The 26367-nt window shown below is 38.6% G+C and overlaps 1 protein-coding gene across 1 annotated transcript in view; it reads left to right on the forward strand.

Moving 5' to 3' along the window:
• The window catches only part of LOC134572731 (connector enhancer of kinase suppressor of ras 2-like), a 442602-nt gene that overhangs the window by 316778 nt on the left and 99457 nt on the right, over nucleotides 1-26367 (forward strand). The window contains exons 9-14 of the mRNA XM_063431863.1: nucleotides 4135-4281; nucleotides 7670-7803; nucleotides 8625-8836; nucleotides 17905-17995; nucleotide 18295; nucleotides 19335-19574. Of these exons, the coding sequence (XP_063287933.1) occupies nucleotides 4135-4281; nucleotides 7670-7803; nucleotides 8625-8836; nucleotides 17905-17995; nucleotide 18295; nucleotides 19335-19574 (825 nt within the window). The remainder of the gene's footprint in view (nucleotides 1-4134; nucleotides 4282-7669; nucleotides 7804-8624; nucleotides 8837-17904; nucleotides 17996-18294; nucleotides 18296-19334; nucleotides 19575-26367) is intronic.

Raw genomic sequence — 26367 nt, forward strand, 5'->3', positions numbered from 1 at the left:
TAAAATATATAATTCACACAATATTCGGTACTTTGGAATAATCGAACGTTCGGTAGGTAGCTGGGGTCGGAGCGCACACTTTGGGAGAATACCGCTCCGATCCCAGCTGAATTGACCGAACGCCGCACATAATACATTTAAACATGGAAGTTGGTTTAAAAGTACCGAATAAGTACGGGACATATAATGTACCGAACGCGGAACTCCCGAACGCTCTGGAAGCCCAGCGGGGCTCGGATCATCGAGTAGCCGTTTTCAGTTCCAGGCTCTCGACGACCGAACACCGCTGCAGAGACAAAGGATCCAAGATGGCCGACCGCCGCATGGTCGGTAGTGGATCGACGGCCACCTAGGAGACCCTTAATTACCGATTGCAACAATGTTGCAATCGGTTAATTGGTACCACACGACTTGGGAATGTGTGGTCGACCTGGGGAGCCCGTATTCGTACGGCGAACGGCCAGGATAGCCGTGTTTCGTCGTATGAATGCTTGTACGCTGGCAGCGTACGGCTGCCAGCGTGCGAACGGCCCTAGCACAATACATACACATTTAACGGAACACATCATACATTCAGCCTACGGACAACCTATACTGCATATCGCTCCGAAGTGGCTAGTTTTGCCACAACGTGCTTTATGTGTGAAGAGTGTGTCCTATTTTTTATTTTACAAGAAGTACAGATTTCAATCGAAATTGGTGCTTTTTTTTTATATAAATGAATCTTGTTACACCCCCCCTGGCTGTCAATCAGACAATTGCTCCTGTTACTTCCTTTGTTTGGTTTGCTCAGTGAAGCAAAGCTCAAGGGGCAGCAATTGCTTAGGCACCTGCCTTGCAAAGACTTCTCAATGAGCTGCATTGGGATGTCTGTGATTGGACAGCCGCAGAATGTCTGGGCGGGCTTAGAAGGGGAGGGTTTGTAAAGGCTGCAAACAAGACATCTGCAGCTTTTGCAAACTGTTTTCTATATACTCCCAAAGAAAAAATGCTTAAGTCCATGCATACATGTTTTCATTGGGAGTATATCTACGAAATAGTATTTGTTTCCTGTTTTTGTGTATTTGGTAGGTGAAGTATCTCTTTAAATTGGCCTGTCATTTTTTTTCTTTTGGTTTTCCTCTTTGACTCTTGCCTTTATTTATAGAAATTGTATTTTCTTCCTTGTGTCATTGTGCATTACTTACGTGATGCATATCAGGTCACTGGCGACATTCATTATGGGGCAGACCCACCCACTGAGGGTGCATGTCAGCCTGGTGTCTGGCTTGCCAGACTGACTAACAGCCTGTCCGACTGTCCCCTGTTCTAACAGGTCAATCCAGAGCTCAATGTTAAAGTGCTCTCTGCATTGTTTTAGTGCCTGTTCACAGTGTTGCATATCTGCTGATGATCTTGTCCTGTGCTGCCTGAGGACAACTACCTGGTTTCCTCAGATACACGATGTAACGGACCGTTTCAGCAGACAAGGGGTTAAAATCTGTTTAGGCGATATGCCCCTTTCTGAGAAACAGGCACAGCTACTGCAGAACACCAAACTCCCGAACTGGATACAAAATAGCACTCCCAACTGGAACCTCACGAATAGCTGCTAGCAGACGAACAGGAAAAGCAGACATCAGCTTACACTCCTAGCAATCAATCTCCAACAGCATACAGTGAATCCTCCCAAGAACGAGACAAGGCTCCGTGTTGAGGGTCAAGCAGTGGTCTCAGGTCTGGAACACCCAGCCTGCTTTTTATTACAGTTGTGCACATACAGGACACACCCAGGGGGAGGCATAAAACAACCAATCAAGTAACAGTACAACCCACACATCCCCTCCCCTCAGATAAGCAATTAACATAAAAAAATACAGTTTCCACACATACTCGGTAACTTTAAAACCATACATCACATTCACATAAAAATACATATCCACAATTAATCCATTGAGGGGAACAACATATAAAAAAATGGCATGAATCAGACCAGGGGTTCAAAAGTTAGTAAAAGTATCTTTTGGGCCCTGGCTGGCAGCATGGCAAAATCTGGCTCACACAGGTTTTACAGAGGCCTCTATCCTGGAGACAATGGGGGGAAGTAATCCAATTATCCAGGGATAGAGGCAGACTCCATTGAGCACATGGTTACACAAAGACAATAAAACACTTTAAAATACATAAAGTTACTTTTTATACATTAAACACAGACATTTCACATATCCCCAGATAGCTGGGATCTGGGCGCACAAAACTACCGAATAGCGCGCAGATCCTATTCACACAGTTCAATTGCCATGGAGCTAAAGTCTTTCCAATAGTCTTTCATTATATGAATAGGCTCCATGGCATAGCTATCTGGGGTATCACCGCTCACACAGGGCAAGTACCGAATGGCCCCACTGTATTTAAAGGACCAGAATGAGTGACATGCACTCTGTTAGGGCCGAATACTGTTTTTAAAGGGCCCAATCTCCCAGGGACCATAATCACATGGCAAGAGGCTGGCAAGCAGTCCTCTCCAGGCCCAAGTGGTGAAGGGCACTTCGTCACACAGGACAAAAAGAAACAAAATCAGGATAGCAAGGCACTAACTTCAGGACTGTCCCACCAAAAACAGGGCTGTTTGGGGGTCTGCAGTGTGGGTTTATGTTGCAAAACTTGTTTTTTTGTTTTCTAAAGAAAACAAACAAAAATAATAATATTACATAGTTTACTAACTTTAACCTAACCTACACCTCCAGGAGAAATGTGATTATTTAAAAGTTGCACTACTGAAAGCAACAGAAAATTCCATTATGCTTGTCAGGAAGAGCAGAAAATTTAAGAAACCACTGTGGTACTCCGCAGACGTGGCCAAATAATAAAAAAAAAAGTTAGCATTTAGTAATTATAAAAAAAAAAAAAAAAAGAGTGAGGAAGACAGACAGATCTACAGGATTAGGCAGAAAGCGGCTAAGCAAGTTATAAGATTTATAAGATTTGATACCCTACTAACCTCAACATCTGAGGAAAGGGATTTAGGAGTAATTAATTTCAGATGACTTAAAGGTAGGAAGACAATTTAATAGATCAGCAGGAAATGCTAGCAGAATGCTTGGTTGTATAGGGAAACGTATTAGCAGTAGAAAGAGGGAATTGCTCATGCCATTGTACAGAACACTGGTGAGACCTCACTTGGAGTATTGTACGCAGTACTGGAGACCGTATCTTCAGAAGGATATTGATACCATAAAGTTGAGTTCAGAGAAGGGCTACTAAACTGGTTCATGGATTGCAGGATAAAACTTACCAGGAAAGGTTAACGGATCTTAACATGTATAGCTTGGAGGAAAGACGAGACAGGGGGGATATGATAGAAACATTTAAATCAATAAAGGGAATCAACACAGTAAAGGAGGAGACTATATTTAAAAGATGAAAAACTACCACAACTAGAGGACATAGTCTTAAATTAGAGGGACAAAGGTTTAAAAATAATATCCGGAAGTATTACTTTAATGAGAGGGTAGTGGGTGTATGGAATAGCCTTCCAGCTGAAGTGATAGAGGTTAACACAGTGAAGGAGTTTAAGCATGTGTGGGATAGACATGAGGCTATCCTAGATATAAGATAATGCCAGGGACTAATTCAAAGTATTTTGAAAAAATTGGGCAGACTAGATTTGCCGAATGGTTCTTATCTGCCGTCACATTCTATGTTTCTATGTTTACCTGGACCAGGTTATATATTTCTAATAAAAGTCTAGCACACCATAGCCCCTTTAAGGGTTGGATTCTGAAGGTGATACACATTTAGAGTTATTTAGTAAAGTGTGTATTGTGGGAAAGTCAAAGTGAATCCACAGTAAATTTCACATTTTAGGCCAAAACAGCTTAAATAAAAATATAAATTGAAATAAAGTTGAAGAATGTTTCCAATTTGTTTATTTTGGCCTACAATTTGAAATGTATTTTGAATTCATGACAAATCATAATTTAGTGAATACCCCTGCTTATATCTAAAGACTCTAAATTATTGGATTTTAAAAAAAAGAACATAATGTTTTGAAGTTTTATTAAGAAATTTGGCCAGCGGTTGTTAATGGACCATGCTGTTTAAGAGTTGTAGTGGCCGAATTCTCCTTTAAGGTTAATCTTTTGTGCTCTGTAGGTTGGCTGGCAGCTGAAGAACCTGGTAAATGCTTTACGAGAAGATCCCAGTGGTGTAATTCTAACGTTAAAGAAAAGACCTCAGAACACTCTGGCTTCTGCTCCGGCACTTCTCAAAAATGTGCGGTGGAAACCTCTAGCACTGCAGGTGAGACTAAAAATGTGTTCTGTGCTCGGAACCTCTACAAACATATTCTCTGTAGGGTTAGTTCCGTTTATGTGTCACATAAATCCATAGATATACAGACAGAGAATTATAAGTCTAAAGCTTCAAAGAATTTGTTATATATTTACAGACTATTTCCGGGTTATTCAGTAACAAATTGTTTAGATTTTAAAGTGGATTTGATGTGTTAGGTCATAATAGGCAAACTGAAATTATATTTAAAGATATTATAACCTAATTTTAAAATTAAGTGAAAAAAACAAACAAAATGTTTGTGAATGGAAAATCAAACGGCCAAATTTAGGCGAATACAACTGATTTGGAAACATCCTTCACAGTTATGGTGACAGCACGGCTATTTCAACCTAAATTTTGCAATTTGGTTTTTAATTTACTGCAATTTGATCTTTATTGAAAAAAAGTCTTGTGTGTATTGTGAAAATAATGTATCTATCTTAATTCTGAGTTGGAGACTGTTTTGAAAACAATGAGACTTATTGGATCTTGGGCAAGTCAGGGAATACCTGCGGTTGGGGGGTCCAACATTTCTAACTATTATGATGATAACAATGTGACTTACAGACTTTGTAGCTAATTGGATTATTAAGGTATCTGATGATTTTGAGACAACTCAAAAAAAACAAAAAACAGTTTGTCTATTTCTCTGGAATGCTGTGCGAGAGAGAGAGAGACGTTTGTTTTACATTTACGTCACTAATTAATAAAACATTCATACTTCTTCTAGGGTTAAACATGCCCCAGTGAAAAAAAATTAAATATTTATTGATGTTCTACTTAAATCTAGGACAGTGATGGCTAATGTTTTCACTACAGATGTTTGTGAAAATGTTTTGCTCAAGCAGCAGGTCTTGTCGAGCATCATGGGAAATGTAGTCCACAAACATCTGCTGTGCCAAAGCTATTCATCACTGCCCTTGAATTCCTAAGCCATATGGGGCTTTATGGGAACTCTCAGGTTAAGCAATTCTTCTCCTAGGGATTTTAAAGGAGAACTTGTCACTTCTCTGGAATTTACATCGCTGAATAAAACGTTGAAAATTAACTAAAGCCCGTGTTAACCATTTTTTTCAGGAGATGCTCTTTTTTCTTTTAAATTTGCATTAAATATTTTGTAAATTACATTAAAACCCAGTTCAGACAACGCAAATCCAGGAAAATTGCTGCAAATTAAGAGGACGAATAGAAACATTGTTTCTTATCTCCTCTTCTTTGTATGCATTCTTTATGTTGACTGCCTGGTGCCACAGATGAAAATTCTAACAATGAATGACAGTGAGATAAAATGGAGACACCCAGCTGAAAATTAAAGAGGTGCAAATTTCTACATTTAATCTTATTTTTCACACCTCGAAAAAACATATTTGCTAAATATAGGTTCAAGTAAACACAATATTAGTAAAAATGGGGAGTGAGAGTTCCACTTTAAAGGATTACTATAGGCACTGAGACAACTTCACCTCAATGAAGTGGCCTGGGTGCAGGCATCGTTTCCATTTAGTTATACAAAGTAAAACATTGCTGTCTTGTAGATACGGCAATGATTTAGTTACAGTGCTAAGTGCAACTCTAGTGGCTGTCTTCCTGACAGTCACGAGAGGGTGCTTCTGATGGTATGACCGAGTTTGACTCGGTTATGTGATGTTGATTTAGAACATCATCAAATGCTGATCATAGGAAATAATTGGATTCAATGCCTCCCTATGAGAAGCATTTTTTTGATTGGGTGAGCACACTCCTTGTCCCCAATGGTTCTCTATGAGAAGCATTGGATTGGACGCAAAGACAAAGATTAGACAGCCTTTGGGATAATGTCACCAGAGGCAGAGCATGTGGCCGCACGGAGTAAGCCTCAGCAATGGAAAAAGTCTAAGTAAAGCCGTCCCCCCGTTTTTTTTTTTAATTTGATTTAGGGGGACCCTGCATATAAATTGGGAGGATAACACAATAGTGTTAAGAATATAACAATATATTGTTCCTTTAAAGCACACAGAGCATTATGGGAAATCTTGTTCCCACCCATCTGTAGTGGCAAGGTGAGCCATCCCTGATATTCACTATATAAAGTAGCGCTTTAGTAAAAAAATAACCTTGCCCTCATATGCTGACATTTCAAATGATAAGAAAAGCTGGAAATGAAATGAAAGGGGGGGAAAAGCAGTGTGATAAATCAGTTTTGCCATAAAATATTCATTTTCAGAACCATAGATGTTTTTGTGTGGATTTTTCACAGCATGACGCTCAGAATTAATCTTTAATACTTGTAGAATCCAGGGCATACCGTTCACAGTCTGGCAACCTACACACATCAAATAATTATATTTAGGTTGGGATTATGAAACTCTTTTTTTAGCTTCTGCGTAAGAAACTGGGCTAGAGTAAGCAATTCGAGAGGTTTATAAATACATTCTCGAATTCTATTTTTATTGAGGGGGCAGGAATGTAATAAATAAAGATTATGTCATATTCACAGATATATTTCTCAAACACAAATGCTCTGTGCTTACACTTAACAAAGAGAATTTCACCAATAATTACCTGTTGCTGCAATTTAGATGTAATTAGGTTTGGTTTGTAAAGAAAAGCTATTGTTTGTGTTTATTTGCAAACTGTAAAATATAGATTGCAGGTAAAACACATTTTCTCAAAATTTCAGTTCAGTAAATACAAATATATCAGTTTGTGTCACACCTATTTTCCACATGAATCTCCAGGTAAAAAGAATGAAAACTCAATTCAAGCACTTAGACAACACCCGTCCAATTTATACGCCTGGAAGAAAATTCTAGCGTACTATTTTGGAGGACTATGCTAAGAGAACGTTTGCAAAGTGGAGCAATCAGCATGGACCATTCATTGGTTTCCATAGGGATTTTTCAAATTTTAGAATATCATTAATTGCGTCTTACCCACATTTTATCATTTGTTTTCTGAGCTTGTTATACGTGGAGAAAATTATACCGAGGCTCACACTCTCAACCTAGTTGACAACAACAACAACAAAAAAGTATTGTAACATAATGAAAAGTTATATAATGCCAAAAATATTAGTAAAAAATACTCTCAGGAGAACTTATTTCTTTTTTCTGGGCACTGACGGGTCAAATAATTATTTCCTCATATCACTTTGTCTTATATATGAAAATACATTTGTGATAATTAGACTTTGGCATCTTTTCCACTGAATTGCCAGAACCTCGCTGTGTTCTTCAAATGAAGTTGATTCACTACTGTTCCATTTATCTCTGATGCTTCCATTGTGTTATCATTTCAGAATGAGTCCTGATTTCTACTGATTGGCAATGTTTTGAACAACTACACATTTAGTTCTTCTTTATTTCTGTTTCTACAGCCTGTCATTCCCACCAGTCCAACAAGTGGTAATACAACTCCCACTGGTACGATTGGAATGTCGGGCAAGGTAGATGGGTCTGGCCTTCACGATGTCTTCATTCTTTCTCCTGTCTCAGGAATTTATGGGCCAAGGTACAATTTTACAAAAAATAACTGGACTAATTAACATCAGCATTAGTTCAGTTTAGATCATTTGGAAATTTTGATAGAAGTAAAATTGTAAAATAGTTTAAATATCGTTAGTACAATTTACCAATGTTCTAAATAAAGCAAATCATGGGTATCTAAGAAATAATTTGATAGACACAATAAACGTAACAGCAAACCTAGTACAAACTCTACCCCTAAGCATGCCATCTAATCGGAAATGGAAATGTTAAGGTGTTCAGGACACTAATGTCATTGATAATGTCAAAAGAAGGATGTCAGCATGAGAGATAATATTTAGTAAATTTTGGGATTGCTATGTTTACCCCTCATTATATACTAATTCATACCAGTGATTGGGTCACTGATTGGTTGAGCGCACCCAGATTGTGCTCTCAGCCTATCACTACAGCATAGCACATCCATCACTATGTTATCATTGGACGCTAGGTTCAGGCTGCCAGGGACCAAGAAGTAGAGCAGTGCCTATGGACTCCAGGCACCATAACCACTTTTATTGATTAAAGTGGTTATGGTACCTACAGTGTTCCTCTAATCATAACAGTTCAAACTGAGTAAAGGATGGAGTTACCATGTAAGAAATGCTCTGGTTGTATTCCTTTTGACTGGTGCTTTGAAAACTACATACAATCTGTGGATGAACGAAATCAGAGGGGCTCCTGATCGTGAGCTGTAATAATTAGTTGAGACAGACTGGTTTGAGAATATGTAGAAGTGCAAGCAAACATGGTGTGTACTATAATTTTATCAATTAAAACATAACTATATCCACATTTGTTTCCCAGGGATGAAATTGGGATTGTATCATGCGACGACATTAACAAGTACGGAGTTGGGAAGTCGGGGATGAAAGGTTCCGAATCTCCCAGCTATTTCTTAGAACACGAGAGTGGCAAATATTACACTTTAATTGAAGGTGAGGGACATCAAGTTGGCACAGAATATGAAAGAGGTAGATCTACAGGGGTGCGGAGACGAGAAAAGACACCAACGCACGGTATGAGCCCTTCCCTTACATTGGCCTTAATCACTGAACTGCACTAATGGCTATATGCTCGTTCTAAATTATACTAACAATGAGTCGATGAGGATACCGCAAAGATTACAAAATGCGTGCAGTTTGTCTGAAAGTTAAGTAATCTCACGTAACCTTTAAATCTACCTATTTTCCTGTTTGTATACCTATCCATTTGTTTGAATTGTATTTGTATGTTACATATGTATGAGTATGCTCCTCCATGTACAGTGGTGTAGAGATCAAAACATGGTTGCAGTGGTTTAGCCAATCCCAGTCCTCCCACTACTTTATACGGGAGAACTGTATGTTTGGCAGCAATCTACAAGTTGGACCTTTGGACCTGTTGGCTCAATCCTTTTCATTAACATTATGGCTTCAAATAATTTTCTTTTCATTAATTTTGTGCAAAAATAAATCTAATAATCAATTTTTTTTTAATTAGTAACTTCTACTGTACCGGCTTACGTTTTATTCAAAGTTTTTTGATTCTTGTTTACTTAAACAAACTCCAACTTTTTTTTTGTTTGTTTTCTTTTGAGATAACACTCATGGCTCTCATTTTCCCCGTCAGTTTGTGTTGTGGAATTGACCATTAGGGCGGACATGATTTTTCAGCGTGATCTATGAATGGAATTTCTGTATCAAAGTATAAAATGTGTGAATTCAGACAATAATATAAATGTTTCAGAAAACTAAAAAGGCCAAGGATTATAAACGCAGATGTTCCATGCAAACTCCCAAATGCTGTAGGACATCATTAAAACAAATTACAAATAAAAATAAGCGACAAAACACACAACTTTCTGGATGCAATACTAACAGCTGGCATAGTATGCGTGTAAGCCAAACTGTGACCTTTAACGGAACCTTTGCAAAATGAGACTCCAAGAGCTGGAATCAGGCACACTACATTATTGAAATCATTAAATGCATAAAAAAAAAAACCTGAGATTTAGAGAGACTCAATATATTCAACAACATGCAGCTGCTTAACCTTATAGACCTTGCTGGGTAAAAAAGTACTGTATTAATTAGCAGTGTATATGCATGTAATGTACTACCAGCTTTGCAAAATCTCTGGCACTTTTGGAAGAGTGGATTGCAACTCCTATGATACTTAGCCAGATTACTGCTGGGCTAAGTTTCTCATTAGATTTACCAGTACAGACAGTGGCTTATTTAGGGTATAGCAAGCATGGCACATGCCCTAGGCACCACGCTGATCAGGGCCCCCTTGAGCCAGCAGGGAGATCAAAAGCCCTTTAAAAATTAGTCCTTAGTGGCCTGTAAGAATGCCAGTAAGCAGGAGGAGGGCGAATATTATATTTTAAAAAGGCAATTACAGTGTGGGGAGACTGTTTTAACACAGCTTTTTCATTTAATGTCCCTCCTCCACACACTAAGCATTGTCACCTCTCAGTCACCCTACCACAGTCACTGACCCCCCCAACCTTGTCACACTCACCACCCATCACTCTGTCACAATCACCCCCCTCACTATCACATTCAACCCTCACACTTATCACACTCACCCCCAACTGTGTCACACTCACCAACCATCATCCTGCCACAGTCACTCCCCCTCACTATCATATTCACCACTCACCCCTATCACACTCACCCCCAACCTTGTCACATTCACCACCCCTCATCTGTCACACTCACTCCTTCACAATGTCACAATCACCCTCCAAAAGCTGTCACTCCCTCCCACACATGAAATACAGACTGACCATAAACACAACACACAAAACCCACACGTACCTCCCCTTACAAACAACTGCCCCACACACATGGGATCCGTGAGACCATGTGCTCTGTAGTGAGTCAAAGCACAGTCACCAGATTTTCCCAGTTTGCACTCTGACTCGCTGAGTGCCGAACTGTGAGGAAGTGAATACTGAGGTCTGCATCTGCCAGTGGTGCACACCTCACTCTCCCCCACAGGACCATGAGGGACTCAGGACCCCCAATAGACAACAAGGCAGAGCTAACCCCTGCTGGATCACCAGAGAGTATGACCCATCCATTGGACAACCAGTGATTATAGCCTCCCTTCCTAGAAGAAGAAAGCCAAGCAGGTGGGGGCTACACAGAGCACAACCACACGCATTATATACAGCCACCATACACACACACACACACACATTACATACAGCCAGCACACACCACACACACATTTCATACAGCTTCAATTTCTGAGCTGATTTTTATGGTAAACATATGCAAAAGATCGGTGTCAGGTGTATGGACATGAGGGGCACAAATTCAATGCTTGCCGTAAGCGCTATCTTCAATACATACACCCCTGAGCACCGACCAGAATACCATGTTCTCTGCCCTTTCTAAATCCTTTAGATCAGTGGTTCCCAAACTTTTTAGGTTCAATGTGCCCTTAATATTTCAATATTTTTCCAAGGCACCCCAAGTCAAAATAATTTTCTAGGTTGTATATGTACAGCGCTGCGGTATTGACTGGGCCCCTAATCTTTGGAGTGGCACTGGTAGATTATTTAAAGAAACAATCCAGGCACAATAACCACTACATTATGTTTTAGTGGTTATGGTGCCAGTAGTGCTGTAGTGCCCTCCCAAAAGAACAGTTTTTACAACTTACCTGGGGTCTGCCAGGATAGGGACTGTAGTGTGTGTGTGTGTGTGTGTGTGTGTGTGTGAGGTGTGCAATATGTGTGTGTGTGAGGGGTGCAGTGTGCATGTGTGTGAGGGGTGCAGTGTGCGTGTGTGTACAGGGGTGCAGTGTGCATGGTTGTGTGTGTGTGTGTGTGTGTGTACAGGGGTGCAGTGTGCGTGTGTGTGTGAGGGATGCATGCAGTGTGTGTACAGGGGTGCATTGTGTTTGTGAAGGATGTAGTTTGTGTGTGAGGGGTGCACTGTGTGTGTATGTGGGGCAGTTTGTGCATGAGGGGTACAGTGTGTGTGTGTGAGGGGTACAGTGTGTGTTGGGGCAGGTTGTGTAAGGGGTACAGTATGGGTGTGTGGGGGTCTCAGTGTGTGTGTATGGGGGGGCAGGTTGTGTGAGGGGTACAGTGTGTGGGGGTGGAGTGTGTATGGGAGATAATGTGTGTGTATGGGGTAGTATGTGTGTATGGGGGATAATGTGTGTGTATGGTGTTTAGTGTGTATATTGGGGGGGCAGTGTGTGTGTGTGTATAGGGGCAGTGTGTATGTATTGGGGAGCTATTGTGTGGTGTGGGGTCTGTGGGGGTAGGAGAACAAATTAATAAATATATATTTAATTTTTTTTATTACAAATAAAAATTATGTTCCCCCTCCCTGCTTACCTTTGCCTGGGAGAGGGGACATTTCCTGCAATGTCCTGGTAGTGACAGTGAACTCTAGCAGCCTCAGGAGCTGCTAGAGTTCACTCTCGTGGTAACCGCGGCAACACTCTGAGCTCACGAGAGGAGAACCCGGCGGAGCTGCATGTTAGAGCTCCCCAGGGTCATATCTCCCTCCATGCCAGCTGTCAGCAAAGTACTAGCGGGCTGGAGAGGGAGATCTCTGATCTCCCCTCCGGTCCTGCAGAGCCCGCAGGGGAGACCACAGTTCCCGGTGCTATCATCATAGCACCAGGAAAATAACTCGCAGCATCCCTGTGTGCCTGTTAGAGTGGCCTTTTATTGTGGCCAGCTAAGGCTCACCTTTGCAATAATCATGCTGTCTAATCAGCATCTTGATATGCCACACCTGTGAGGTGGATGGATTATCTCGGCAAAGGAGAAGTGCTCACTAACACAGATTTACACAGATTTGTGAACAATATTTGAGAGAAATAGGCCTTTTGTGTACATACAGAAAGTCTTAGATCTTTGAGTTCAGCTCATGAAAAATGGGGGCAAAAACAAAAGTTTTGCGTTTATAATTTTGTTCAGTGTGTGTATTTATATATATATCTTTATATAAAAAAGAGAAAAAGAGAAAAAGTTCTTGCACTCACGCTTGAAATCCCTTAATGACCGGGTGCTAGCAAACCATGGCTAGTAGTATCCATCTTTGTAAATAGGTATCAGCACTCTCGGATTGTAAAAGTCCAAAATTTATTTAGTTCAAAATTAAAAACGATCCCTTTTATATAAAGAGTACAATACATGTCTTTAGACTTAGTTGAGTTGCTGCTCTGCAAACTGCTATGAATAGTTTGTGGCAATCCCTACAGTAACATCCTAGCCCCATATAGTCATAGAAAACAGTCTCAATTTACCCCAGATAATGTCTTATTCCCACAACTACTGACAGGACTCAAAAAGATTCAAGTTGGCAACATTTCAGCTTGTGTATTTTTTCACCTGTATTTTTCAATGTCCTTAAAATTAATGGCGAGTAAATGGACCCCAAATATACTCAACATAGCAACTCCAAACTACTGCTTTCTAATTAAAGCTCATAAAATCACCCAAAGTATAGGGTATACTATGAGTCCTAACAAGACATAACTGCCATCTGGAGCTGAAAAGTAATCTGTGATTTGTGCTTGGATCTGAATTTATTGTAAGTGTAAATTTGATACAGATTGGGCAAAACATACATAGTAAATTTATTTCTTGAGAACACAGATTAGTTAATGCACACTTTAATTACAGAATTCTAAACCAGTTAATATGCAGTAACAAAGAGCTAAGTGGTTGTTATTATTTACACAGTAAACATAGAAACATCGAATGTGACGGCAGATAAGAACCATTCGGCCCATCTAGTCTGCCCAATTTTCTAAATACTTTCATTAGTCCCCGGCCTTATCTTATAGCAAGGATAGCTAGGGTATTTAAAAAGCACAGACATGAGGATTAACGTTTTTTAGACAAATGTTCATTTAAATCCATCAAACCTTCTATAAATATTAGGAACTGAAAGGAACACTACAGAATTTAGGAATACAAAACTGTATTTCTAATGCAGTAGTGTCCCTCTGCCCTAAAGCTATTGGTCCCTCAGCGCTGGCTCCATCTCCACTTCCCCCGACGTCAGCAATGCGGGGAGCCTAACGTGCATCCTAGGTGAGCACAGCACATATATTGGGCCTTCCACATAGGAATGCTTACCTGTGGGGTTTTTCGAGACACTGGATATCCCATCCAGCATTGTTTCACGGAGCTAAACTCTGTGAAACTGCAGAAAGCATCTCTAAAGACAGTAATAATCCTGCATTGAAAAAAATGAAGTTTCTATAAAAATGATATATTTTCAGCTGCAGGGTTACAAGGACATGGACACTGCACCCAGACCACTTCAATAAGGTGGTCTGGGTGACTATAGTTTCCCTTTAAATGTGATCAGTCCAATTCAGAAAGATTAATACAGGGTGTTTGGATTACGTGTTTAGCTGATTACATTTTTTTTTCTGGTAAAATATTTACTTTAAATATCTCAGTTTCAATATTTTGATGTTCCAGCCGAGACCTTTGCTGCTACCTCATTAACAGCTCTTTGCAGCAGCTAAAATAGTGTACTTAATGTTCCAACACTGTAAAAATTGAGGTTGAAGATTGATCCCTTCAAGGTGAAAAGTTCAGTATAAAAGCGTCTGGAAAGAGGACTCCTTATAAAACATTATTTTGCAAAGTGACATTGATCAAACACTTTTCCTGTGTGAATTGTTAGTTCACACAGGAAAAGTGGACAAAAGATTGTGGACAGTCTGGATCCAAAAACACCAGTCGGCTTCAAATTAAAGGTAAACTTCCAAATGTTGCACTCTTAGATAAATGTGCATGAGAAAGAATGACCTCCTTGTGGCTACACAGAAACAATTTATTTCATATAAGATACCTTAATCTATCTGCGTGAACTCCCCAGTGTTAAACCAAAAGCTACTGAACTGACATCCAATTTCCTGGCCCCTGAAGTTGCGAATTTTTTTTCCTGTTGTGTCCGGAATGACTCAGAGCTCCTCGCATTACTCGTGAATTTTTGCCTTCTCCCTTTCTTCTTCCTACAACTGTTTTTTGTTTTTAGTTTTTTTGTTTTTACACAAGTCTCCACCGTTCACCTCAGTCTTTCCAACTTCCATTATATTCAGCAGCCTTTCAAGAAATCGCATTGCATGAGCCAGAAGATTACCAGGGTTTTTCACTAAGTGAGTATTCAACGTGAATATCAAATGTAAAGGTCGAAAGTCAGTCGTGCTTCCAGTTCGGCCACTCTGACCTTGAATTGAAATTCACTTTGGATTCTCACCTTAGTAAATAACCATGTCAGGGGAAAAAAAGGACAAATTCAAATTTTTTCCCCCTTAACTGTGAGTCAGATATACAGAAATCTGACATTTATCTCACCTCCATAGCTGGCTCCTTTGATGTCCGGAGGCTCTGTAACCACGTAAAATAGTTGGTTACTGTGGGTATGGTGAGATAACAGTTGGTATCAGCAGCTGTAATGCATCTACTGGCTGCTTTATTGAGCTAATGTTCCACAGGAAGAAGTTGAAAGTTTGAAACTAGAAGATAAAAATTAGGATATTCAGAGGATAGTAAAGAGTCATTCTAAAAATCCCATCCTCTACTGATCACTTCCTGTTCTTTCAAGTAAATGCATTCCCGTACAGTCCCCCCTTTCCCTCCCCCCACCCCCCAATATTTTAATTGCTCCTTTCTGCAATTTAACTTGGATTGTACTTATCTCCCCTCCCCCCCATCCCCACTCAGATCATTGTTTTTGCTTTTTTTCCAAACAATATGGTATACAGAAAACTGACACATTTTTGTTACATATATTGCTGACATATAGTTAAAAGGTTCTGTGACCTTGTGGTTAGTATCATCACACACGCATACCGATGGGTGAATTAAGTGGGAGAATTTAGCAGAAGGGCTTGAATTTTGAAGAATACGAAGGGATGTTTGCTGCCAATAGGAGCACTCTTGATTCTGAATATAGGTGTCTAAAATTAAAATTGACAATACCTGTGAGAACCAGCAAGGAGTTGTCAAACCCAAACCTATCAAGATCCCAGGTATGACTACAAGTTGTAGGACTAACTTCATCCCATTCAAAAATATTTTTTGTATTAGAAATGATCTCTCTCTCTATTCCTGAGCTGTCTAAAGGTGATCTTTAGCAACTGTCTCATAACTTTAAAAGTACAAAGAAGGCAATATAACACAAGTGCTCCCCAGTGGGTAAAAATATATAAAATGAAAATTACCCTCTGCTAGATTGTGAGAAGATTCCTCACATCTTCTTTACAAGTATAAGCAAAAACAATCTATAAGCATAAAGACATGAAAGACCAAAAATATGGTGTAGTATGTTGAAACACCAGAAAACACGCTAAGTGACAAGTATGCACTCACAAGATATTAGTTTAAAGTAGGCACGTAGGAATCTTAGAAGTTCAGGAAAATTCCAGGTATCTTCGTATATAACTCACAGAATATAGGAAAAAAATCCAGCATATCAGAGGACTCGAAAGGGTCCTTTCCGGTGCAACTTTCCTAGTAATGGACACAGCCAGATGATGTACAGAAAATAAATAAAAAAATAAAATAAAACAAACATTCAAGTCTTTAAAAAGTGCTTTTCAGGTCCCTATGCCCGACGCATTTCGTCCTAATTAGGACTTCCTCAGGGGCAAATCAGGTGTCTCATAACTTTGTCACATAGCATTTCACATATAAGGGAAGATTAGTCTATGTTGTGACAATTAAATTTTACACCAACCTGGAACGCATATTTATTTATTATATTTAATATATTTGGTTTTACTTTTAAGTAATTAGTAGGATTTTTTTTCTTCACAGTGGAAAAATAAGAATGTCTTCTGACGCTATATTATAGCAAAAGTAAAATAATTTCTATTGACTGACATGCCCTTTATGAAAACCCTCGTTTACCCTTGGTTCTCAGAAAGATCTGTCCTGTTGGGGATATTGCATTTTTGCATTTCTGTTATGTTTTTATATAATAAATATTTTACTCTTACTCATGATATCTCTTTCTTATTTAATGTATCCCATTTCTAGATGTTGTGTAAATGGTGTTCCTGAAGGCAGCCTAAGGCAAAACCAAAAATTTTATTGCACTTTCAGTGCTTACACTATGCTAATATGATTCACTCGATCGATGGTTAAACAGCCATCAATCAAGTGACCCTGTAAGAGAAGCCAATTAAAAGTGTATTACAGACAAGACCAGGAGTCCATAAATGATACCCACACTTACAGAATCAACATTAAAAAAATCAGCACACGTGGGCGTTGATTTTATATTATCAGCAATCTTTCCAAATGATTTTATATTCATCAATAACATTTTTTAAAAAAAATTGCAACATAATACAATATCAAAACAATATGGTATACAGAAAATGGACACATTTTTATTACATATATTGCTGACATATAGTGAAAAGGTTCTGTGACCTCGTGGTTAGTATCATCACCCACGCATACCGATGGGTGAATTAAGAAAAAATATATCGTATATAAAAAAAAAAATACATCCATTTATTAAAAAAAAATCTAAATATTAAAATATGAAAATAATTAATGGTTTCTCCAAAAATATTAAATCATTTGGAAACATTATCCAACAATATTACATCGAGGCCATATGTAAAAGCAAAAAAAATATTTAAAAATAAAGTATTTAGTTCTCCAACCAAAGGAGACCCTTACCTGCCAGTGTCAGTATGTCAGTATGGGTGAAACGTAGTCATTAAACATTGAGGTTGGAGCCAGCTGGTGTTTATACTAAATGCTGTTTTGAAAAGCCACGAAGCATGCTGAATTAAATTATAACATATCCGTTCATTAAAGACTTGAATTAAAATCGCACAGAGGCAGCACCCATTTGGTGCACAATTTATATCAAATCATTGCACTCATCACATTAACCCCTGTTGAATAGACCTTGTTACTTCTAATAAGAAAATGTGAATGTTTTGGTTTCGATGCAGATTATTCACAGACTGTTTTATTCAGGAAAACCTGGATTTACTATCCGTATCTAATCTTCACCTCACAGATGCTTCCCTATTGAATCTCTCTGTGCACAGCCCACGAAATAACCAGATCTTGGTTTTCCTCCAGGTGATCTAAGACCAGTTTCCATGCCGACAGAATACAGCTGGATAGGGGAATCCAAGGAACCAAATATGTATAAGAGAGGGAGTAGAGGTGAGTGCCAACACTTGACATCATATGAGATCACTGGAATGACATACCAAAATCCATGTGTCTTGGTTCCTAGCATTCAGTGACAACTAAACATGTTTCTGGTTGTCTATAATGGTATGCGGGGGGAGGGAGGGGAGAGGGAGTACGAGATCTGTGTCTTAGGCAGCACAGACCTCCGTTCTATCATTCACTCTAACTAGGCTCTGCATTACAAGAAAGCATCTAAATATTCTGCTTAGTAACTTATTGATGTTTAGTACAACAAAGATAAGGTGTGTGATTAAGGTTTAACTTACAGAGCAGAGTACGTTAACATCTTATTGAAAAAGAACCCGTGTGAGTCACAGTCAGGGGAGCTGTGGCTAGGGCTTCATGGGCAGAAACAAAAGTGGTTAATCTCCTAAATAGCAGAGAATTTAGCGGTGAGACTGCAGATGCGTGATCTCTACACTAAAATAGCTTCATTAAACTAAAGTTGTTATGATGCCTAAAGTATAGCTTTGACTTTCTTCGTCTAATGTTACCGATCTAGAGGCAGTTTTTAGTCTTATGTTCAAATGCAATTGCCCCGACATACGGATGATGATAATTAATCAATGTGTTTGCCAAATTGTTGTGTAGTTAGCCCAATAGTTTGTACTTGAATTTCATCAACCAAATGGAATGGTTGTCAGCTCTGTCAAACAGTATTTACTAAGAGGTTAATAGTTTCAGGAAGCTTAGGGTTAGCTTAGGTAAACAGTTAACATATGTAAGAAACCTCAATGAAGAGCTTTATTGAAATGTTAGTTAGTCTTTCATTAAAATGGTATACGGTGTGGTGTAATAAACATTGCTACTTCCTGTTTGAAAAAAGCACGAAAAAAAAACAACTTCCGTTAGAAGATACGTCTTTGCTCACTTATCTTGAGCTACCTGCTACTCGCTTGCAAAACCACTTACTAACAAAATAACTGCTCCTCCAACCATCTCTGCTCTGTCAGTGATTCTAGAATGATCTGTACAAAACTGTTCACATCCACCCCTTGCATTCCGTGTACAAACAATGCCAAATAGTGTTCCAATGTAATACAAAGTGTTCCTAATGTGATCTAAACACAATGTGAATTATGTTCATTTGAAGCAAGGAATGCTGCTCTGTGGGCTGTTCAATAAAGGTCACAGGACATTGCAAGTAGCTGAGTTTTTCTTTTTTCTTTTATTTTAAATGTAAGCAATTGGTGGTTGCTCGTTTCAGTATGTAACGACAGAAAACCACAACTAATTTCCTCTTACTTTTTACTTTGATTTTTTTTTTTTTTTTTTTTTTTATGTTATCTGCTTTTCCGACAACTGACTCGGAGAATTCTCTCTTGCGCTACCTGAGTGATGATAAAATCCTTGTGATACAAGAGGAGCCGGTAACGCAGAAGGACAACAAAAGAGATACCGGTCGCAGGTCTAGGAAAAAAAGTAAAAATCCAGGCAGTCCAAGTTATCCCATTAGCCCATCAATGTTAACCACCTCCGGGAGACTGGATCCTGCTCAACAAGATGCCTTGACATTTTCATTGGCCGAAAGCAACACAGTTCCACTATACCATGTGAGTACTGACATTTATTACTATGCTATATGTATATCTTATCCTGACCTGTGAGTATTGACAGATATTACTATACTATATTATACCTTACCCTGACCTGTGAGTACTGACAGATATTACTATACTATATTATACCTTACCCTGACCTGTGAGTACTGACAGATATTACTATACTATATTATATTTTACCCTGACCTGTGAGTATTGACATATATTACTATACTATATTATACTGTACCCTGACCTGTGAGAACTGACAGATATTACTATACTATATTATACTTTACCCTGACCTGTGAGTACTAACATATATTACCATACTATATTTATACCTTACCCTGACCTGTGAGTACTAACATATATTACTATACTATATTTATACCTTACCCTGACCTGTGAGTACTAACATATATTACTATACTATATTATACCTTACCCTGACCTGTGAGTACTGACAGATATTACTATACTATATTATACTTTACCCTGACCTGTGAGTACTAACATATATTACCATACTATATTTATACCTTACCCTGACCTGTGAGTACTGACAGATATTACTATACTATATTTATACTTTACCCTGACCTGTGAGTACTGACATATATTACCATACTATATTTATACCTTACAGCCCTCAATCTGTGAGTACTGACAGATATTACTATACTATATTTAAACCTTATCCTAACCTGTGAGTACTAACATATATTACCATACTATATTTATACCTAACCGTGACCTGTGAGTACTGACAGATATTACCATACTATATTTATACCTTACCCTGACCTGTGAGTACTGACAAATATTACCATTCTATATTTATACCTTACCCTGACCTGTGAGCACTAACATATATTACCATACTATATGTATACCTTACCCTGACCTGTGAGTACTGACAGATATTACCATACTATATGTATATCTTACCCTGACCTGTGAGTACTGACAGATATTACCATACTATATTTATACTTTACCCTGACCTGTGAGTGCTAACATATATTACCATACTATATTTATACCTTACCCTTACCTGTGAGTACTGACATATATTACCATACTATATTTATACCTTACAGCCCTCAATCTGTGAGTACTGACAGATATTACTATACTATATTTAAACCTTATCCTAACCTGTGAGTACTAACATATATTACCATACTATATTTATACCTAACCGTGACCTGTGAGTACTGACAGATATTACCATACTATATTTATACCTTACCCTGACCTGTGAGTACTGACAGATATTACCATACTATATTTATACCTTACCCTGACCTGTGAGTACTGACAAATATTACCATTCTATATTTATACCTTACCCTGACCTGTGAGCACTAACATATATTACCATACTATATGTATACCTTACCCTGACCTGTGAATACTGACAGATATTACTATACTATATGTATATCTTACCCTGACCTGTGAGTACTGACAAATATTACCATTCTATATTTATACCTTACCCTGACCTGTGAGTACTGACAGATATTACCATACTATATTTATACCTTACCCTGACCTGTAAATACTGACAAATATTACCATTCTATATGTATACCTTACCCTGACCTGTGAGTACTGACAGATATTACCATACTATATTTATACCTTACCCTGACCTGTGAGTACTGACAGATATTACCATTCTATATGTATACCTTACCCTGACCTGTGAGTACTGACATATATTACGATACTATATTTATACATTACCCTGACCTGTGAGTACTGACATATATTACCATACTATATTTATACCTTACAGCCATCTATCTGTGTGTACAGACAGATATTACTATACTATATTTATGCCTTACCCTGACCTGTAAGTACTGGCAGGTGTTACCATGCTATATTTATATATTACCGTGACCTGTGAGTACTAACAGATATTACCATACTATATTTATACCTTACCCTGACCTGTAAATACTGACAGATATTGCCATACTATATTTATACGTTACCCTGCCCTGTGAGTACTAATATATATTACCATTAGTAAAATTTCATAACATTTTCAGTTCGCGAACGGCGAACACGAACTTCCGCAAATGTTCGCGAACGGGCGAACCAGGCGAACCACCATAGACTTCAATAGGCAGGCGAATTTTAAAACCCACAGGGACTCTTTCTGGCCACAATAGTGATAGAAAAGTTGTTTCAAGGGGACTAACACCTGGACTGTGGCATGCCGGAGGGGGATCCATGGCAAAACTCCCATGGAAAATTACATAGTTGATGCAGAGTCTGGTTTTAATCCATAAAGGGCATAAATCACCTAGCATTCCTAAATTGTTTGGAATAACGTGCTTAAAACATCAGGTGTGATGTTGTATCGATCAGGTAGTGTAAGGGTTACACCCGCTTCACAGTGACAGACCAAACTCCCCGTTTAACGCACCGCAAACAACCGCAAACAGTCCATTTGCACAACCGCAAACTCCCCATTTGCACAAGGTTGGATACCGATCGATGGTTCGATATTCTGAGCCCTCTCTGATTTACTGTACACGACTATTCGATATTCCCACAAAGTTTATATAGCATTTTATGTTTGTTTGAGACCACCTTAAAAATATTGGATATCGCTAAAAATCATGATCACTATATACTTTCTCTACAAACGAACCAAACTAAAACGAACTAAAACAAACTAAACTAAAACGAACCAAACTAAAACGAACCAAACTAAAACGAACCAAACTACTTACCCACACTCAGTCATGCCACACACATTTCACCACTACTCTCACTGAATCCCTCTGACTACGGCTAAATTCATCTTCTACATCAGAACACTACTCCTAAGACTCGGTTGTATCCATGTCTCGGGTCTTTCATTTAGAATATATATAATAAACGCAGGTTACTGGCTATGGGGGGGATAATGTATATTAAACACAGGTTACTTGTTATGGGAGGGATAGTGTATAATAAACACAGGTTACTGGCTATGGGAGGATAATGTATAATAAACACAGGTTACTGGCTATGGGGTGGATAATGTATAATAAACACAGGTTACTGGCTATGGGAGGCTAATGTATAATAAACACAGGTTACTGGCTATGGGGTGGATAATGTATAATAAACACAGGTTACTGGCTATGGGAGGCTAATGTATAATAAACACAGGTTACTGGCTATGGGAGGGATAATGTATAATAAACACAGGTTACTGGCTATGGGAGGATAATGTATAATAAACACAGGTTACTGGCTATGGGAGGGATAATGTATAATAAACACAGGTTACTGGCTATGGGAGGATAATGTATAATAAACACAGATTACTGGCTATGGGAGGGATAATGTATAATAAACACAGGTTACTGGCTATGGGGGGGTAATGTATAATAAACACAGGTTACTGGCTATGGGGAGGATAATGTATAATAAACACAGGTTACTGGTTGTGGGGGGATAATGTATAATAAACACAGGTTACTGGCTATGGAGGAGATAATGTATAATAAGCACAGGTTACTGGCTATGGGGGGGATAATGTATAATAAACACAGGTCACTGGCTATGGGAGGATAATGTATAATAAACACAGGTTACTGGATATGGGAGGATAATGTATAATAAACACAGGTTACTGGCTATGGGGGATAATGTATAATAAACACAGGTTACTGGCTATGGGGGCTAATGTATAATAAACACAGGTTATTGGCTATGGGGGGATAATGTATAATAAACACAGGTTACTGGTTGTGCGGGTATAATGTATAATAAACACAGGTTACTGGTTGTGGGGGGATAATGTATAATAAACACAGGTTATTGGCTATGGGGGAGATAATGTATAATAAGCACAGGTTACTGGCTATGGGGGTAATGTATAATAAACACAGGTTACTGGCTATGGGGGGATAATGTATAATAAACACAGGTTACTGGCCATGGGAGGATAATGTATAATAAACACAGGTTACTGGCTATGGGGGGATAATGTATAATAAACACAGGTTACTGGCTATGGGAGGGATAATGTATAATAAACACAGGTTACTGGCTATGGGAGGGATAATGTATAATAAACACAGGTTACTGGCTATGGGGGTGTAATGTATAATAAGCACAGGTTACTGGCTATGGGAGGATAATGTATAATAAGCACAGGTTACTGGCTATGGGGGGATAATGTATAATAAACACAGGTTACTGGCCATGGGAGGATAATATATAATAAACACAGGTTACTGGCTATGGGGGGATAATGTATAATAAACACAGGTTACTGGCTATGGGAGGGATAATGTATAATAAACACAGGTTAGTGGCTATGGGAGGGATAATGTATAATAAACACAGGTTACTGGCTATGGGGGGGTAATGTATAATAAGCACAGGTTACTGGCTATGGGAGGATAATGTATAATAAACACATGTTACTGGCTATGGGAGGGATAATGTATAATAAACACAGGTTACTGGCTATGGGAGGATAATGTATAATAAACACAAGTTACTGGCTATGGGGGGATAATGTATAATAAACGCAGGTTACTGGCTATGGGGGGGATAATGTATATTAAACACAGGTTACTTGTTATGGGAGGGATAGTGTATAATAAACACAGGTTACTGGCTATGGGAGGATAATGTATAATAAACACAGGTTACTGGCTATGGGGTGGATAATGTATAATAAACACAGGTTACTGGCTATGGGAGGCTAATGTATAATAAACACAGGTTACTGGCTATGGGAGGGATAATGTATAATAAACACAGGTTACTGGCTATGGGAGGATAATGTATAATAAACACAGGTTACTGGCTATGGGAGGGATAATGTATAATAAACACAGGTTACTGGCTATGGGAGGATAATGTATAATAAACACAGATTACTGGCTATGGGAGGGATAATGTATAATAAACACAGGTTACTGGCTATGGGGTGGGTAATGTATAATAAACACAGGTTACTGGCTATGGGGAGGATAATGTATAATAAACACAGGTTACTGGTTGTGGGGGGATAATGTATAATAAACACAGGTTACAGGCTATGGAGGAGATAATGTATAATAAGCACAGGTTACTGGCTATGGGGGGGATAATGTATAATAAACACAGGTCACTGGCTATGGGAGGATAATGTATAATAAACACAGGTTACTGGATATGGGAGGATAATGTATAATAAACACAGGTTACTGGCTATGGGGGATAATGTATAATAAACACAGGTTACTGGCTATGGGGGATAATGTATAATAAACACAGGTTATTGGCTATGGGGGGATAATGTATAATAAACACAGGTTACTGGTTGTGCGGGTATAATGTATAATAAACACAGGTTACTGGTTGTGGGGGGATAATGTATAATAAACACAGGTTATTGGCTATGGGGGAGATAATGTATAATAAGCACAGGTTACTGGCTATGGGGGTAATGTATAATAAACACAGGTTACTGGCTATGGGAGGATAATGTATAATAAACACAGGTTACTGGCTATGGGGAGGATAATGTATAATAAACACAGGTATAATAAACACAGGAGGTGGGAGGGTCTTGGAGGGAGGGTCTGGAATGTGTCTTCTGACTGTGAGGTACAGGGTCAAAGTTTACTCAATGATGACGAATAGGGGGCGGACCGAACATTGCATATGTTCGCCATCCGTGGTGAACGCAAACATGCGATGTTCGTCAGGAACTATTCGCCAGTGAACCGTTCGGGACATCACTAATTACCATACTATATTTATACCTTACAGCCCTCAATCTGTGAGTACTGATAGATATTACTATACTATATTTATACCTTATCCTTACCTGTGAGTACTGACAGATATTATCATACTATATTTATACCTTACCCTGACCTGTGAGCACTGACAGGTATCTACACTACTAGCCAGGCATAAAAGTTATTTTCCATATCAAGACTGGAGGATCCAAGGAAACATTTCTATGCCCCAGGGCTGATTTGTTGGCTAGTTTGTTAGTGGAAACTTTAAGCACTGCCATATTTGTATGTTGCATTTGGTGATATTATCATGCTATATTGATATATCACTCTACCATTTGAGTACTGGTAGATAGTACAGTGCTATACATATACCTTACTTTATTATTTGACTACTGATTGATATCACCATGCTATAACTTACCTTATTAGGTAAGTACTGATAAATAATACCATGTTATATTTATAATTGAACTTGTGCATTATCAATTCATTTTGGGCGATTTGTTCAAATGATAAAACTCTAAAATGTTGCATAAACAAATGAAACAGACAATGCACATTAGTTTTGCTATTGTGAGTATAACAAGGATATTGACACTTTAGAGAGAGTTCAAAGAAGGGCTACTAAACTGGTTCATGGATTGCAGGATAAAACTTACCAGGAAAGGTTAAAGGATCTTAACAAGTATAGTTTGGAGGAAAGACGATACAGGGGGATATGATAGAAACATTTAAATACATAAAGGGAATCAACACAGTAAAGGAGGAGACTATATTTAAAAGAAGAAAAATTACCACAACAAGAGGACACAGTCTTAAATGAGAGGGGCAAAGGTTTAAAAATAATATCAGGAAGTATTACTTTACTGAGATGGTAGTGGATGCATGGAATAGCCTTCCAGCTGAAGTGGTAGAGGTTATCACAATGAGGGAGCTTAAGCATACGTGGGATAGGCATAAGGCTATCCTAACTATAAGATAAGGCTGAAAATGGACAGACTAGATGGGTCGAATGGTTCTTATCTGCCATCACATTCTATGAGTCC

Source organism: Pelobates fuscus, chromosome 9, assembly GCF_036172605.1.
Source record: "Pelobates fuscus isolate aPelFus1 chromosome 9, aPelFus1.pri, whole genome shotgun sequence".
In the NCBI taxonomy this organism is placed as follows: Eukaryota; Metazoa; Chordata; class Amphibia; order Anura; family Pelobatidae; genus Pelobates; species Pelobates fuscus.